The sequence below is a fragment of the Drosophila innubila genome (assembly GCF_004354385.1).
Source record: "Drosophila innubila isolate TH190305 chromosome 2L unlocalized genomic scaffold, UK_Dinn_1.0 4_B_2L, whole genome shotgun sequence".
NCBI classification, from domain to species: Eukaryota; Metazoa; Arthropoda; class Insecta; order Diptera; family Drosophilidae; genus Drosophila; species Drosophila innubila.
In genome coordinates this window covers 24845248-24860561 of record NW_022995372.1, presented here as the reverse complement: position 1 = coordinate 24860561, position 15314 = coordinate 24845248, and the positions used below count along the sequence as shown (strand labels likewise).

The 15314-nt window shown below is 38.3% G+C and overlaps 4 protein-coding genes across 5 annotated transcripts in view; 1 reads left to right on the top strand and 3 right to left on the bottom strand.

Moving 5' to 3' along the window:
- LOC117781260 overlaps positions 1–3226 on the top strand; it is a 111987-nt gene extending 108761 nt beyond the window's left edge. The window contains 3 exon segments of the mRNA XM_034618013.1: positions 1133–1319; positions 1382–1885; positions 2641–3226. Of these exon segments, the coding sequence (XP_034473904.1) occupies positions 1133–1319; positions 1382–1885; positions 2641–3152 (1203 nt within the window). The 3' untranslated portion in view covers positions 3153–3226.
- Positions 3227–3794: 568 nt separating this feature from the next.
- On the bottom strand, positions 3795–7275 carry LOC117782128 (serine protease inhibitor 42Dd). Its single transcript, XM_034619099.1, has 4 exons — positions 7100–7275; positions 4310–5241; positions 4096–4246; positions 3795–4031 (listed from the first exon to the last, which is right to left on the bottom strand). Exons 2-4 carry the CDS (start codon positions 5216–5218, stop codon positions 3907–3909), a joined length of 1185 nt encoding a protein of 394 aa, XP_034474990.1. The 5' UTR covers positions 5219–5241; positions 7100–7275; the 3' UTR covers positions 3795–3906.
- Positions 7276–8109: 834 nt separating this feature from the next.
- LOC117782126 (importin subunit alpha) lies at positions 8110–11290 on the bottom strand. Of its 2 annotated transcripts, none has more exons than XM_034619097.1 (5): positions 11089–11290; positions 10587–10747; positions 10179–10492; positions 9537–10107; positions 8110–9473 (listed from the first exon to the last, which is right to left on the bottom strand). In XM_034619097.1, the coding sequence occupies exons 2-5, from the start codon at positions 10647–10649 to the stop codon at positions 8853–8855; spliced, it is 1569 nt and encodes a 522-aa protein (XP_034474988.1). In that variant the 5' UTR covers positions 10650–10747; positions 11089–11290; the 3' UTR covers positions 8110–8852. The 2 variants fall into 2 exon arrangements, with proteins under 2 accessions (XP_034474988.1, XP_034474989.1); XM_034619098.1 differs by lacking the exon at positions 11089–11290 and adding an exon at positions 10905–10993.
- A 1301-nt stretch (positions 11291–12591) lies between these two features.
- On the bottom strand, positions 12592–14359 carry LOC117782129 (ataxin-2 homolog). The gene is made up of 2 exons (XM_034619100.1): positions 14244–14359; positions 12592–13679 (listed from the first exon to the last, which is right to left on the bottom strand). Exons 1-2 carry the CDS (start codon positions 14253–14255, stop codon positions 12666–12668), a joined length of 1026 nt encoding a protein of 341 aa, XP_034474991.1. The 5' UTR covers positions 14256–14359; the 3' UTR covers positions 12592–12665.
- Between the last annotated feature and the right edge of the window lie 955 nt (positions 14360–15314).

Sequence of the window (15314 nt, the reverse complement as noted above, 5' to 3'; positions counted from 1 at the left end):
ATAATGATGTGCTTGGTTCTTAGAAAGAGTTAAGAAATAAATTTGCAGGTACTTATCATGCTATTTTTTTATCAAGAAAAATACTTAAACTACAGGTTGTATATTTCGTTTATTAAAAAAAAAAATGTTTTAAATAATTCAGGGAATAACTCCGTAACCGGTATTAGAACCGTTAACCGAAACTAACAGTTTAATTTTTAGTACCTGAACTGAAACCGTTACCGAAATTAATTTTCTTTCAAGAACCGTACGGTTGTGGTAAAGTTGCTAAGTCAAAGAGTTGACAAACTTCCAACTGTGATAACTTGAAGAAAACTGTACCGATTTTAAAGCGGAATGTCATTTTGATCATGGTTTGGCCTCTTTATTCAATCTGTATTCAAATTTTGTTCATTTAGAAAATTTTATTATTTTTCGACTATCGAAGTCATGGTTCTATGTTGATGGTAAGGGTCCCCCCTTTGAAAATTTGAAAACTCAAAAATTTAAATCTCAAGTTTTTACTTTTAATCAACTCCTTATATCGTAATTAGTATAAAACGACACTTTAAATTTGATTCTGAGGCCTTTCATTTTCTTGTTAAAAATCATGTCAAAATTAAGAAATATTTTAACTTGTTATGTTGTTAGATCAGAGGCTTTAGCAACTTCGAACTGTCATAACATTGGCAAAACTGTTCCGATTTTTAAACGGAATGTCATTTTAAGCATGGATTGGCCCCTATATTTATTGTGAATTCAAATTTTGATTAAATTCGTTGGAAAAAATGTATTTATTTTATATATTATTTTAAAATGTTTCAAAGTCGGTACCGAAACCGAAAGAGGAAATCTGAAATAAAACCGAAACCGTTACCTTTATTGGTTTCGGTTTGATTCTTTGATATAATTGTTGCAAACTTTTCCATTACATGTAATAAAATGTATTCAATAGGTAGTAATTTATTAAAAAGAGCTAGTTGGATAAAGAAATTCGATCATTGTTTTTTCCTAATTTTTTTTTGTTGAAGCATATATGCAGAAATATATTTCATGAATTTAAAACAATCACTATTATTAAACTACAATTAATAATAAGTTTAATAGATTGGTATCAAAGAATATTGTATTATGAAGTAAACTTCAATTGCAGGGTTTTGGAATTCTCTTTTGCTTTGTGCTGAAAGCAGAGAGTCAACTGCGTGGTCCTCCGTTCCTGAGCAGCTATGGGAGCAGTCAGAGCAGTTCCTTGAGGCAGACCAAGTTCAATACGAGCAAGACAAGTCTGGACGAGAATTACTGTACAACGACGACGGCGAGCATCAATAGCCCGCTGAGCTGTAAGTAGTCGCAGTAAGAGTCGCAATTAATTACCTTTAATCGTTTAATCAATCGTTTGCAGTTTACACGAATCACGACAAGGAGAAGGAAATCGAATGCATGGCAACATCAGCGGCAGCTGCTGCCGTGGCAAGCTCATCAGGAGCGCTGCAGGCAAAGCAAGGACTTGAGCTGTCAATGGCAACAGGATCAGGAGCAGGAGGCGGAAAAGGAGGAGGTGGAGCAGGTGGAGTACAGCTGCCGTTGACAATCATTTCGACGGCACCGCGTTGCCAGGCGGCATCTGTTGTCAGTGGCACGGATACGCTACACGGTGGACATCAGCAGCTGCCACGGACAGTGGCTGCCTCACCGGCCACACGCTGCTGTGCCATGCTCAGTGGCGGCAACGCGGAGGCAGCCACAGCGCTGGGCTATGCCTACGATGCCTACACGATGGGCGGCCTCACGGGCAGCCTGGGCCGCCGGATGTTGCATCCACAGCAGACAACGCACTACACAGCGGCAGCGTGTGATGAATTTGTGGGTGTGGAAGCATTGGACATACTACAAGGTCTGGCAGCAGGTAATTTCCACTAATAATTATCATCAAAATCGATAGATCTCCAATCTCTCAGGTGTCTCTCTGATCATTGATCCGTCCGCATTAGATTACAGAGATCAACTGGAGTTTTTCATTATATAATATACAGTTAGCCAAGTACATTGTTTAAATTTTATTTTTTTTCTGGAATTTTAATATTCTTAATACATAATATATATTTTTATGGTTCTTATAGTAAGTTTAAAAGAAATATTTGGACCAATTATGTTTAACTATTTTTAAATACAAAAACAAATACATATTGATCTTTCGTATTCTTACAAATTTGTGAGTACACTGAACCACAGAAACTATAATTATATAAAAATAAAATAGAGTAAAAATCAATAAAAATATATATATAACTATATATTTTTCCAAAAGAAAATGTGTTAATTTTTTTGTCAAAACACTTTGATGACTATCTGCATATGAAGTTCCTAGATTGTCAAAACAGTAATTTGACTATTTGTTTATTTTTGTTCTTAAAATTTTGTCTTTCGCTGAGTTGTAAATGTTAATTTATTTTTATATTTTTTATGATTTTTATAATGAATTTGTCGATTGAATATTATTTCAGCTAAAAACATATTTTTTTTTTGATGATAAGTTCTGAAAGAATGCTAATTTGCCTTAATTTTAATTTAAAATAATCGGGACATGATTTGTCTTCAACAATCTTAAATTAAAGTGTTGCTTGCAACATTAATGTGCCACTTACTCTAACCGACTTGCAGACAGCATCATTGGCATCCACGCGCCCCATTATGTGCCGCTGCAACATAATCCGTATGTGGACTTTGTGCCCAGCTCATTGATGCTCAACATGACACGAGCACCGTCGCTGCCACCACCCACTATCAGCGGCAATCTAAGTGGTGGCATCTCTAGTGCCACTTTGCCCACGCCCAAGACCCAAAAGAGGGTTACCATACTGGAGCCAACATCTCGCACCACCTTCGATCCGCTGTTGCCCACTATGGTGGCTGCAGTGGTGTCCACCACCACCACCACTGCCACCACAACCGTTTCCATTACACCGTCCACACAGACTGCGAGTGTAGACACGGGCAAAACTTCAGGTCACGATGCAACACTCGATCGGATAACACATGATCTCGATTATTTGCTTAACCGTGGCAACCTGGATGTGGACACAGCAACAGTGACGCCACCACCACCACCCTCAGTGGTGCACAAGAAATGCGAAGGGTCACAGCAACAAACACAGCAAAGCAGCAAGTTGTAAGAGAGTGAGAGAAAATGATAAATCTATGGATATGCAATTTGTAAATATTTCCACATAACTAACTCTAAACTCTGTAAATAACTAACAGTACTTAACTAATTTATTATTGTTACAATTTTTTTAGTTGTGAAATTTTATTTCTAAATTTATTTTAAATTTTTCCACCCTCCACTAATAAGTGTACTATACTATATGTTCAATTCCTGTGAATATACCTTATATGAAATAACATCAAATCAAATATAAAAACCATGTAAAGTGATTTTTAACATCATTCATTCCAAGATCAAACTTCAAAACTACATCAAAGTGAAAGAATTTACAAATAAAGGCAATTTTTTAGCTAGATTTACCAAATAAGATGAGATAAATGAGTAAATCAATAACTTAACCATAGGTTAATTAAATGTTGAGCACATACACACACTAGACAACAAATGGGTTTAGAATGTGCTTAAATTTTTGATTCCATTTAACAATTTTCCTAGACCTAAAAAGTAAATTATTAATGTTTAAGTCGATTGATGGAAATCTCTACAAAAAATACAATAATTGTAAAACTAACAAAACATAACAGAACTATTTCTGCTAAAATAAAAAACAAATTATACATACACATATATCTTTGAATAAACTCAAGACTCTTGTTATAAAAAATCTACAACATTTAATCCATTTATTCAACGAGCAGTTTGGAAAATATCAATTAGTGTTAAAAATATGATTATTATAAAATAGGGTTCATTTATGTCCCCTAAAAACTAACCACATGCCCCATAAAGTGTGTCACATTCAGCCCGCGAATGGCAAAGAAAAATGGATGATCCGCACGGAAGAATTTTTGTCGCGAAGAATTACTAATCACAATCGGTTTGTACCCTGAAATATATACGAAATAACATTATTAAATGATAAAGCAACTGGTAATTGCTTGGTAACTAACCTGCGGCCGGCTGAGGCAACTCTGAGCCGGGACCCGATTCATTCAAGTCAATGCGCAGCTTTTGTAGTACATCAACAATGGGCAGGTTGGTGGAGGCTGAATGCAAATGCTTAAAGTTAGCCGAGGCGCCAAAGATCTCGGAGAAGCCCAGCTATAATCAAAGTAAATATAAATATAAACACTCATAATTTATCTTATCTTATCTTATCCCCACCTGTTTCAATGCCTGTCGCAGACTGCACTCAAAATCGATGCTGAACTTGGGCAGCAACACTTGGACACTTTCCATCTGCATTCGCTGCTGCAGTGCACCCAGATCGAGAGTACGCAATTGAGACTCCAATTGTGATAATGACGAGGCATCTCTTTGATTGGGCAGGATGAGAAGCATGGCCAATTCCTCGGCATGTTCGTAGGGCAACTCAATGGCACGGGCGTTTAATTCCCGCAACTCGGCGTACTTGACAAACATGTCGTCATCGAAGAGCATGGGCACAGATTGGGGGGAACTGTTGCCGGTGGCATTGTTGTGGAACTCATAGAGGCCAGTTCGATATGAGCTGAAGGGTAAGAACCATTTGCTTTCCAGCCGTGCCGCAACCAGGAGCAACAGTTGTGCCACTTGGCTGCCATTCACCTGAAGCTGCTGCTGCCAGTTTCCGCCTCCAAGGCTGGCCAGGATGTTGTCGCTTATGTGACGTCGCAGCTTCTCCGCCTGCTGCAAATCAACGCACTCTGCCGTCGCATGGAAATACGTTTGAGCAATCTTCTGAAAGTCATCTGCAATACCTTCCCCAGCCGTGCATTGTAATAGCAGGCGATTTTCCAGTTGAATCCGCGTATCCGGATCACTTCTCACTGCATTCAATTCGGCGGCATAGAAGTTGGCCATCTTGGCATTGCTGGCAAATCGATCCTTCAGCTTTAGCAACTCCTGCAGCTCCTCGGCAGTGGCGCCATCCGATCCGAGGTAGAGCAGCGCCAATGTCGCCTCCAGCAACAGCGGCGAAATGATAACATTTTGATCTCCAGCTGTCGTTGCAATGCTGTGGAATATCTCCGCTCCAAGGTTGATCTCGTTCGGTATACCCTGTGGTATACTAGAACTTGGCACAACACTCATTCTGACTGGGCTTCTGACGGGATCTGCAGGGAAGTGAGGTGAAAAAATGTTTACCAGAAAAAAATATAATATTAATAAAGAGAATATTATTAGAATGATTAAATTGTTCTCCGATTAATTTTGGGGTACCATACCATAAATTCTAATAATAACAGCTAACAATAAAATAGCTTGCCAATTCTAAATAGAACATGTTAAATCTTACATGCGAGAACTTTATGAAAATTCCGCAAGAGAACATAAATATTTGTATAACAAATTACAACTCGATTTCGCTCTAGTTACTACAAAAATTCATTTTATGAACTTTAAGATAAATATTATACATATACGATATAGCAAGCATATGTGAATTATTTGATTTTTAATATCCCTAGCATTAAAATGCCCATCTAGCATAATGCGAAACACATGCGTTCAAATTAAGATTTCAGTTTAAACTTAAAGATCTATATGCGATTACTTCATGTATACATTCTTATACATACTGTAAGTAAAGAGGGATATTGTCTACTGTAATAAACTATTTAAGTGTCTTATTTCATTCGGCGTATTGCTTTAATGTTTAGTTCAGTTTCATGTATTAAAATTTAAGATTAAATTTACTTCAAATGTGTAAGTTTTAAAAAAGGCAATTAGTAAAACAAAACCAAGGAAATTAAATTTCTTTAAGTTTACAGGGTATTTCTATAGATTTACTGTTACAATAGATCAAACTATAAAACTATGGGCCCAGACAATGACCCACAAACACAGAAAAACTTGACACTATTCTCGGTTAGACAACAAAGTACACAAAAAACCCGAAAAGGAAAAACTTTTTGACATTGTGCGGCTAAAGAAACACACATATATGTATATGTATGTAAGTATGTACGTACATAAGCTTAAGTATTTACGGCAACTTTTAATCTCACGCGAATTCAAAAGTTGTTGTTGTTGTTTTTGTAGCGGATACCCTAGCTACGCTTTCCGTACATATAAAAGCAAATAGAAAGATGATAATCCGTATAACTAGACTACGAAATACTCTATAGATAGTGAACAACTATGAGTGAATAATGAGAAATTCGTTGAAAAAATAAGTTTAAAATTCAAAATGAATTTCAAAGTTATAAATTATTAAAAATAATCGAGTTATTATTTTTATCGCAATTTTATTTAATACGGGAGGAGTAACGATTTAAAACTCAACGCAGAGTCATATACAACTGTTGTACCAAAATTAATTTATTTTGAATTTACAGGGTATTTTATCGGTTTACCATAGACAATCTGCTATTCGTGCCAGCTGTCGAATAAGTAGCGCTTCTCTACGTGCTCTTAAATGTTTATTGTTTAGTTTTTGTGTGCCAATTTTTGTGTTTTCTTTCGAAAATTAATTACATCATGAATTTGTCAAAAGCGTACTCGATTTTCCTATTATTCTGAATTTGTTTTTAAACTTTTAAGATTTTTGCAAAATATAGAGCACGCTCCTACGTCTATAGATACATATAGATATCCAAATAGAAGTGATGCTCGGCAGATGGTTACCGATCACAACATTTTCAATGGCTGAGCATGAGGTCACAGAATCATTTTCGTAGTGAACAACAACAACCATAATATCAATTGAGAGGTATTAAAATCAATATCATAAGTATTTTTGTTTCATATTTGAATACATCTGTATTTTTAACTAGAAATATTGCAATATTTTATTCTTAAATTTTAATAGAATCAGTTGAAAACACAAAAGATAATATTTATACTCAAGTAATATTTATTATATATTATTATTTTAATATTTCTGCGAATACACATTTAAAATTCTCAGAGGAAATGTTATATTCCAGCACTCTCAACTTTCACTGATCACTTGGCCTCACTTTTAGTTACCTCTTATGTCTCCTGTCCACTTTGTAGTGCAGCCAAATGAAGATGTAAATCCAAATGGAATACGCAAATACGAAAACAAAAACAAAAATTACATAAAACGCGTTGCCAAAAAACAAAAACAAATGATCACTGAGAGAATAGAATTCACGCCCGCACAGAGCTTCGAACAGAATTAAACTGAATGCTCATTTTCATTAGATGCGGAAAAATATTTGAAAGAAGCTAATTTAATTGGGCTGGCGCTCGGTTCATTGATGACGACACTTGGAGAACGTTGAAAAGCTCTGGCCAAGTTTGAATTTTCTGCAACTACAAATCTATTTAATCTATTTTTATAATTTCTCTGGCCGCTTGAACAGACACTAAACGACGCCAAAGACGAACTGCGGAACGTTGGACGCACTTTGCTCAGCGTCCATTTGGGGGAAGGTGGGAGATACACCCATTTTCATTTCCATTCTCATTTCTATTCCATCCAATGTTGTGTTTTGTTGAACCACTAGAATTGTCGCTGATTCGGATGCGACGCTTGATTAAATTGAGTCATGCAGCTTCTGCTATTGCTTCCACAGTTCTATTACTTAATCAGCTTATCTAATCTGATGCAATGGGGTCGTTATACTTATTCAGTATTATTATATAGTATTAGAGAAGAAACATTGCTTCAAACTTGTAAAGCATTAGAGATAATTAAATGATCTCTGTGTTGCAATTTATGTTTTCTTACCATATATTATAGCTAGCTGTTTCAATAAAAATAGAATTTTAAACTTTTTATTTGTAAAATTCTTTAAAAATTTGATAATGCCTAATTACTTGGGTTAGTATTAAACATCAAATAGAATTTATAGTTTTATTACTGAATTGTTTTTCTAAATGAGCACTTTGCCAAGATTTAATATATCTCTTAATAGTTTTCAATCTAGCAATATTTGTATATTAATTTTATGACCGCTTCTGGTTATTTGGGATTCATGCTTATCCCTAACAATGCATTAATTTTTTGTCTATTATTTATATTTATATTTTTTTATTCATTGTATTAATACAGGGATGAGGACACATTGATAAATTGCTTTGCGTTGTGTGAAGTGTTTAGTGTTCTAAAATAATGGGTTTGTGGTTGCGTATTGTAATCACAACAGTACATTACAAATACATATTCAATAAATATACTAACAGCCTAAATATACATAAATATTATCCGAAAATTATGGCGATTTAAAAAGGAATAAAGCACACTCCAAAACAGTACATTCGGCCATGCAAACGCAACAGGCTGCGCTCTGAGCCCCGATTGTCTAAAAAAACCCAACACCTGTCAGCACAGCTGGACAGGTGAAGGGTATAATCACATGGTAATTTGTGCAGTTGTGTGTGGGTATATGTGTGCTAATGGAAATGGAAATTTTGAAGCGAATTTAAGAACGCGCCGAAGATGCGTTTTCATGGCCGTATGCAGTACAATTATGGGGAAAAACACAATTAAGGATTTTCCTTCCGTGCATGTTTTGAATTGAAATATAAATGTCCATGTGTGTGTGTGTGTGTGTGTGTGAGTGTGCTTGGGAGTGACAAACTAGTATAGAATGTGTTTGTGTGTGTGTGTGTGGGTGAGTGAGTTTTGATAAGGTGTATTGTTTGTGTAGGCGCGGTCGCATAATAGAAAGAAAAAAAACGAGAACAAAATGTATCTGTATCTGGTTGTGTGTGTGTTGGTTTTGGAGATGGTGATGGCTGGCACTTGCGTTACTTAGAAGGAATACCCGCCCTCGGGCGCCTTGGGCTGTGTGCTATTAAACTCGAGAGCGCCATTAACCTCCTGGGGCGCCAGCTTCTGTTCGGCCTCGTCGTCGCCAGTGTTAAAGTATGTATCAATGATGGCAAAGGCCTTTTTGTAGACCTCTTCATTCTCATGCTGCTGTAGCGCTTCCAACTTGTCGAGGCCACCCAGCTCCTCGACCATCAGGCAGAGATTCTCAGTGCCGCCCAATTTCTCGGCGAGTGCGAATAGATTGGAGAGACCCGTCTGCACAACTTTGATGGTGCGGGGATCCTTGGCATCCAGTAAATCAATGAAAGGCTTTAATATCTTGTTCTTCTCAATCAGATCGACAATCTGCTCGGGTGTTCCCGACGTTGTTGTATTTGTCACCGCCCATGCGGCTTCCTTTTGCGCCTTGAAGTCTCCCTTCTCGAGCACATGACGTATTTGATGGAAGATGCCAGCATCGATGACCGCCTGAATCTGTTTCTGATTGCCGGCCGTTATGTTGCTCACTGTCCACGCAGCCTCCTTGACAATGTTGCCCTTGGAGTGCTGCAGCAACATGCCCAGCTTGGGCAGACCACCAGCAGCAATCACCACATCCGTCTGCCGAGAGAAGCATCACAAAGGGTTAACTAAATCGGACAGGTGTTGTCGAGGTTTACTCACTTGCAGATCCGTTCCGGTGACAATGTTGCCAACGCTGCGTAAGGCTGGTACAATGATGCTGGGCTCATCCGTCTGCAGGAGATTGACCAGTCGGGGCACTGCATCCGTATCGACCACCGCCTGAATCTTGTTGTTGTCGTCGTCCGTCACATAGGACAAGGCCCAACAGGCATCGGCCAGCACCTGTATGTCCTGGCTGAGCAACAGCTGTGACAGCACGGGAAGCAGACGCTTCACCTGCTCGAATGGCGGTGATGGATTCTTGTTGCGGCACAAATTCGACATTAACCAGACAATGTTGCGTAGGAATGAGATGGGCGTGTCATGATTGATCAAGGGTAGGATGCCATCGATGACATTGTTCTGAATGACAATGTCACGTGCGGCGGCGCCATCGCCAGCAATGTTGCCCAGTGCCCAGACAGCCTGCTCGGCCAGATTGATGGACTTGGACTGTAGCAGGGCAATGAAATGCGGCACTGCGTCCTGCTCGATGACGCAGCGCGTCTGCTCCGCTGTGCCCGAGGCGATGTTGGTCAAAGCCCAGGCAGCCTCAAACTGCAGCATGGTGCTGTCCAAAGTTAAAGGAGAATTATGTCAGATTCCAATACTAATCCGAATCAGGGCATTAACTCTACTTACTTGCCAGTGTTTTGAAGGAAGCGTATGCATATGGGAACAATGCCATGTCCGATCATCAGGTCAATGGGTGGATTGCGTTCCCGACTGAGCATCTTGCGGGCCTGCTGCATGCCCAGAAACTGGCGCTCCTGATCCTCGCTGTTCATGGCAATCACAATCTCATCGACCGACAACTGCACCGGCGACTGACCATTGACCTCCTTGAGGGGCGAGGTCAGATCCTCGTCATTGATGTTGCGGCGCTTGAACATCTGATCCTCCTTCTTCGATTTGCGCAGCTCGATGGTCACCTCATGGCGACGCATGCGCGAATCCTAACGGGCAAAAATAAAACAACCCCGTCCCATCAAAAGTGAGGTTAGGCACGAAACGGTGCATTTTAAAAGTGTGCGCGCGCGGGCAACTTACCTGCGTGTTCAGGGTGTTGGCCTTGTAGTGGCCCTGGTGTGCGCTTCCTTCCGATTTATTCATGTTTAAAATTGTTTTTGCAGTTTGTTGTTTTTTGATAATTAAAATTGAGTTGTTTCTGCTACGATTAACAAGTGTACAGCTGTAAAGAAAAATGTGCGCTGTGTGCAAAGGAAATGTAAAAACTGAGAATGAGACTAGGGTCAAGGGCTGCTTCGATTGTCACACACACACACGCAAAATCAAAGGTGCGTTTGTGTGCGTACTTTTAACATTTCTTTTTTTCTGCCTGGCAATCTACTCTCTCTTTTGGTCCACCTTTTGCGCGCTCTCAAGAGCCGGCTTTACAAGGCCAAACCAACAACAGCAACAACAACTGAAGCAACAGCTGCGGCTGCGTTTAACTGTGCAAAAGATCAGAGAGAGAGAGAGAGAGAAGGGACCGCCATTTGCCTCTGCAGCAGCAGATAATTTAAGATTTATTTTATTGCACAAAACTTACCGTTTTCTTTAGCTGTATATTAACAGATTGTTGACTGCTGTATGGGTATGCTAAATTTCTAAAATATTTCCAAACAAAAACTTGTAAATTTACTTGCACCTACAAATTTGGAACAACACAAATAAATTTCTGAGCGTGTTAACACGTTTAAAACCCAAATAAAACTGTGAGGCTATATAGCTCTTAATACATTAAGTTACAGCGAATTTGACTTCAATGCCTACTCTGCGCTTTAAAAGTTCCGTTTAATTTGAACAAGATGCTATTTGCTGCTAGGGTTGCTTTAATTTCATCGATATTTATGAGCTGAGATCTCCACATTTAAAGCTGGTATCGATATTCTTTGGCTTGATTTTCTGTGGCAAATGGATAAAAGCTTAACTACATATTTTAAGAAGCATACAAAGATAATTTGAGTATAATAATAAATTAAATAAACGTCCAAGCGAAAGTTCCGCAGCAACATATGTGAATTATCTAAATATCAATCTTACGATTATGTTATACTCAAAATGGCAATGTAATATTAACAAGATCAGCTGGCAATGTTGATCGTTTATGCGATAGATGGCGCTCCTATTATCATTTTTGCTTAAATTTTCAAGTAATAAAAATAAAACCCCTAGGCTAATATAAAGTATATATATTTCTGATCAGCATCAACAAAGTATCAAAAAAAGATTTTTTTTTCCAAAGATCATTTTTTTTAAAAGATCATTTCTGTCCGTGTGATCACGGATCTTTTCTGTGGCGCAACCTTTTGTCTGCTGTGCGAAGCTTATTTTTTGGCGCTCTCTCTCGACATCTTTGATCTATTTCTGCATTTGTTAACCAAGCCATTGAAAATTTAAATATTATTTAAATAAAATAATCATTTATGTTTTTCTTTTCAACAGAATTCTCTTTTATTATGGAATCTTCTTCGAGTACATACATTTTTTTGTCATACTTAATTAGGGAACTAACAGCCACCAGAAGCGAGTAAAATTATTTTAATTAATTTAAGTCTAAGCTGAGTCTATAAAGTGCATATTATGTTATGCTCCTAAAATTTTAAAATGTGAATATTACAGATGCCTTTGCAACTTTACAAAGCATTAGAATTTATAAGTTATGGAATCTATGGAAATTTAAGGTAAACTAATTTAATAATAAAACTTACAATTCTTAAGGATTTCACGCTCTGAAGTTGATTGTTATTAATTTGCATATATCAATCTTGAACTCAATACAGAAGTAAGCTTAACAAATATTGTGGATTTATAAATCAAAATAATTATATGAATTAATTTTCGTAGCATGCTATGAAATTCAAGGTTATTGATGGGTTTAATAAGACCAAAAGGAAATATGCTAAATAAACATGAATTAAACCAAGCATTCTATTTTTCCTTCTATTATTGAATCTCTTATCATATCCTGTACATAAGGAAAAATATCAAAGGCAAATAATCTATGCAAATTTGAGGTTTGGCAAGGCTGGACAAAGTAAAACGCATATTATTTAATTTCTTGTAGGCGCTTTTAATTTTAACGAAATATAATGGGAATTGTCAGTAGCTGAAAATAATCAAAATCTATGCCGACTTCTTGTCCTGCTCCTTGTTGTCCTCGTTAACGGGAGCTGGTGCTGCTGTGGTGCTGGCTGTGGTGGTTTCCTGGCTGCTCGCGGAGCGTGCTTCCACCACATCGGAATCCGAATCGTCGTCGGAGGGAGAGGAGGCAACTGGCGCAGGAGTAGCTGATGGATAAGGTGGGAATTGCTGATCCTGTGGATAAATCGCCTGTTGCTCCTGTTGCTGCTGCTGCTGCTGCTGTTGCTCCTCGGCGTACTCAATGGGTGCTGGCTCCTGTTCAGGTTGACGTGGTGCCTCCACAACTTCGCTCTCCTGCTCGGCATTAACCTGTTGTGGCTGGAAAAGTTGCTGCTGTGGGTGGAACAACTGCTGCTGTGGTTGGAACAGTTGCTGCTGTGGTTGGAACAGTTGCTGCTGGGCTTGAGGGTAGTAGATGGGCGCGGGGAGCACAGCAGGAGCGGGAGCGGCGGCAACTGGAGCCACAACGGTGGCACGGGCAGCAACCACAGGCTCACGCTGCACCACCGCATTGAAGCCATTGATATCGTCGGCGGTGTAGGTTACCGTCCGCTTAAAACCATCGGCATCGAGCACACTGTAGGAGCCGACCACATTGCCGCCATCACGGCTCTCCACCTGGCTTTTAATGTCGCCGGTGAGTGAATCATGCACGCCATAAGAGAAATCATAACGGGGAGCCGACTCCAGTTCCACCTGCTTGACAATCGGAGCAACGGTTTTCACAACGGGAGCGGGGGCAGCATAGGTGCTTACAACGGGAGCAACAGCAGCGACCGGAGCAACAGCCTTAACAAAGGGTGTGGCCACAGCATAGGACTTGGTGTAAACTGGAGCAGCCGCCTGGTGATGATAGACAGCAGCAGCTGGCGCCGCATGGTAAACAGTTGGAGCTGCCTGATAGGTGGCAAAGCCAGGATGGTAACCAGCGTATGTGGCTGCAAAGCCACCCAGACAACCGCCAGTGAGCGCCATCAGCGAAAGTGCCGTCAAAAACTGAAAGAAAGCAAAAGGGAAACACTTTAGTCGATGTAACACGACTACGAGATACTCCGTAATCAGGTAAAAACTATTAAAACTATCTATATTTCTATATTTTTCAACCTTTCAATCCATATTCATGAAAAAATTCTATTTATAACGTTTTTAATAGAAATTCGTTTTATTCATAAGCTTTTGATTTTAAATTTGAGCTTGAGAGATTTTAAGATAATATTACAGAATAAATTGCACATATTTTTGGCTTTTAAGATAATGAAATTTTAAATTACGAAAAAAAGAGTTTCTGATTTGAAAATAAACTTTTATTTTGAAGTCCACTTTATTTTGGTACACAAAATTGCAATTTCCATTGCGATACTTTGATAAGAATTTAACAAGTTACAAATTAATGTGTAGAATGATCTCGATAGCTTTTGTGATTGATTGAAATTAAAATCGACCTTATTATGTTTTTAAATAGAAGTCGCAATTCCCTATAGTCAGCTTTCCATTTGACACGATTTGTTTTCGATATCCTTATGTGGCTCGGAATAAATGGGAAATAACCAAGCAACTTACTTGGCTTGCCATTTTCTCGTTAACTTGGCTGTGATTGAAACGCTAACACACACGCACACAGACACGTAGTAGGTATGGAAATTTATTAAGCGAATCCGTCGCGATTATAAGAGACTTTTTGTCCTTGTCGACACTTGGCGATGTGAGCGACGTTTGGATAATGATGTGGTTTGTGTTGCCTGCATGTCACTTTATATGGAGCGGGCGTGTGTCTAGAATTCACAGTGTTCCCCCTTAGGTGTTGTCCATTTACACCCATACACACGCACACACACGCACACACACGCACAGAAAGACAGAGGTTGACAAACCGGTAATAAGTACAAAAGTATCTCAAAAGTACAAAAGTATCTCATATCTATGTTGACAATTTGACAATTGTGTAGCAAACTGGTTTCAGTTTCAGTTTCATTTTTGATCTCTATTCCTCATTATTACGATTTCATTGTGCGGTGTTTGGCATTTTCAAGTTCAACGCTAACGGCGCTTCCTCGTGGGCCTATTGACCATTATTTAATTAAGTCTTTAATTGTCAACATGGCTTGAAGTACTCCAAATCCTCACTATCAATTCTTCAGCCAATCATCCTCGATTACATCACATTTTCAGTTTTTGCACTTGAAATTTACAATTTAGTGCCTGCCAGTTGGCAGTCAACGCGGTGTTAACATTTTGAGAGTTGTAAGCGTGTCACGAGAAAATATCCATAATTAAAAATAAAAAAAATTTTATTAAAAATATTTTTTTTTTTAAACAAGCTCAATTGAAATAAAAATATGTAATTAATTTAAAATTTATTAAATTGTATAAAATAAACAGACCGTTTCAGATATTACAATTTTATAAGTGTTAATTATTTAAACTAAAACTCGATTGTTACTCAAATAAATTGTAATGTTATAAATATTGAAATAAAAAATTCTATATAAAAAATTTTAATCAGGTTATTTATATGTAATTTTACTATATTTCTTTAGATGCATTTATTCGCTGCATACTTTCATGTAAAAATGATTTCGTGTCACGACACGCGACCATTACTAGTGGTGCAATCCCACAACGGCCCTCGCT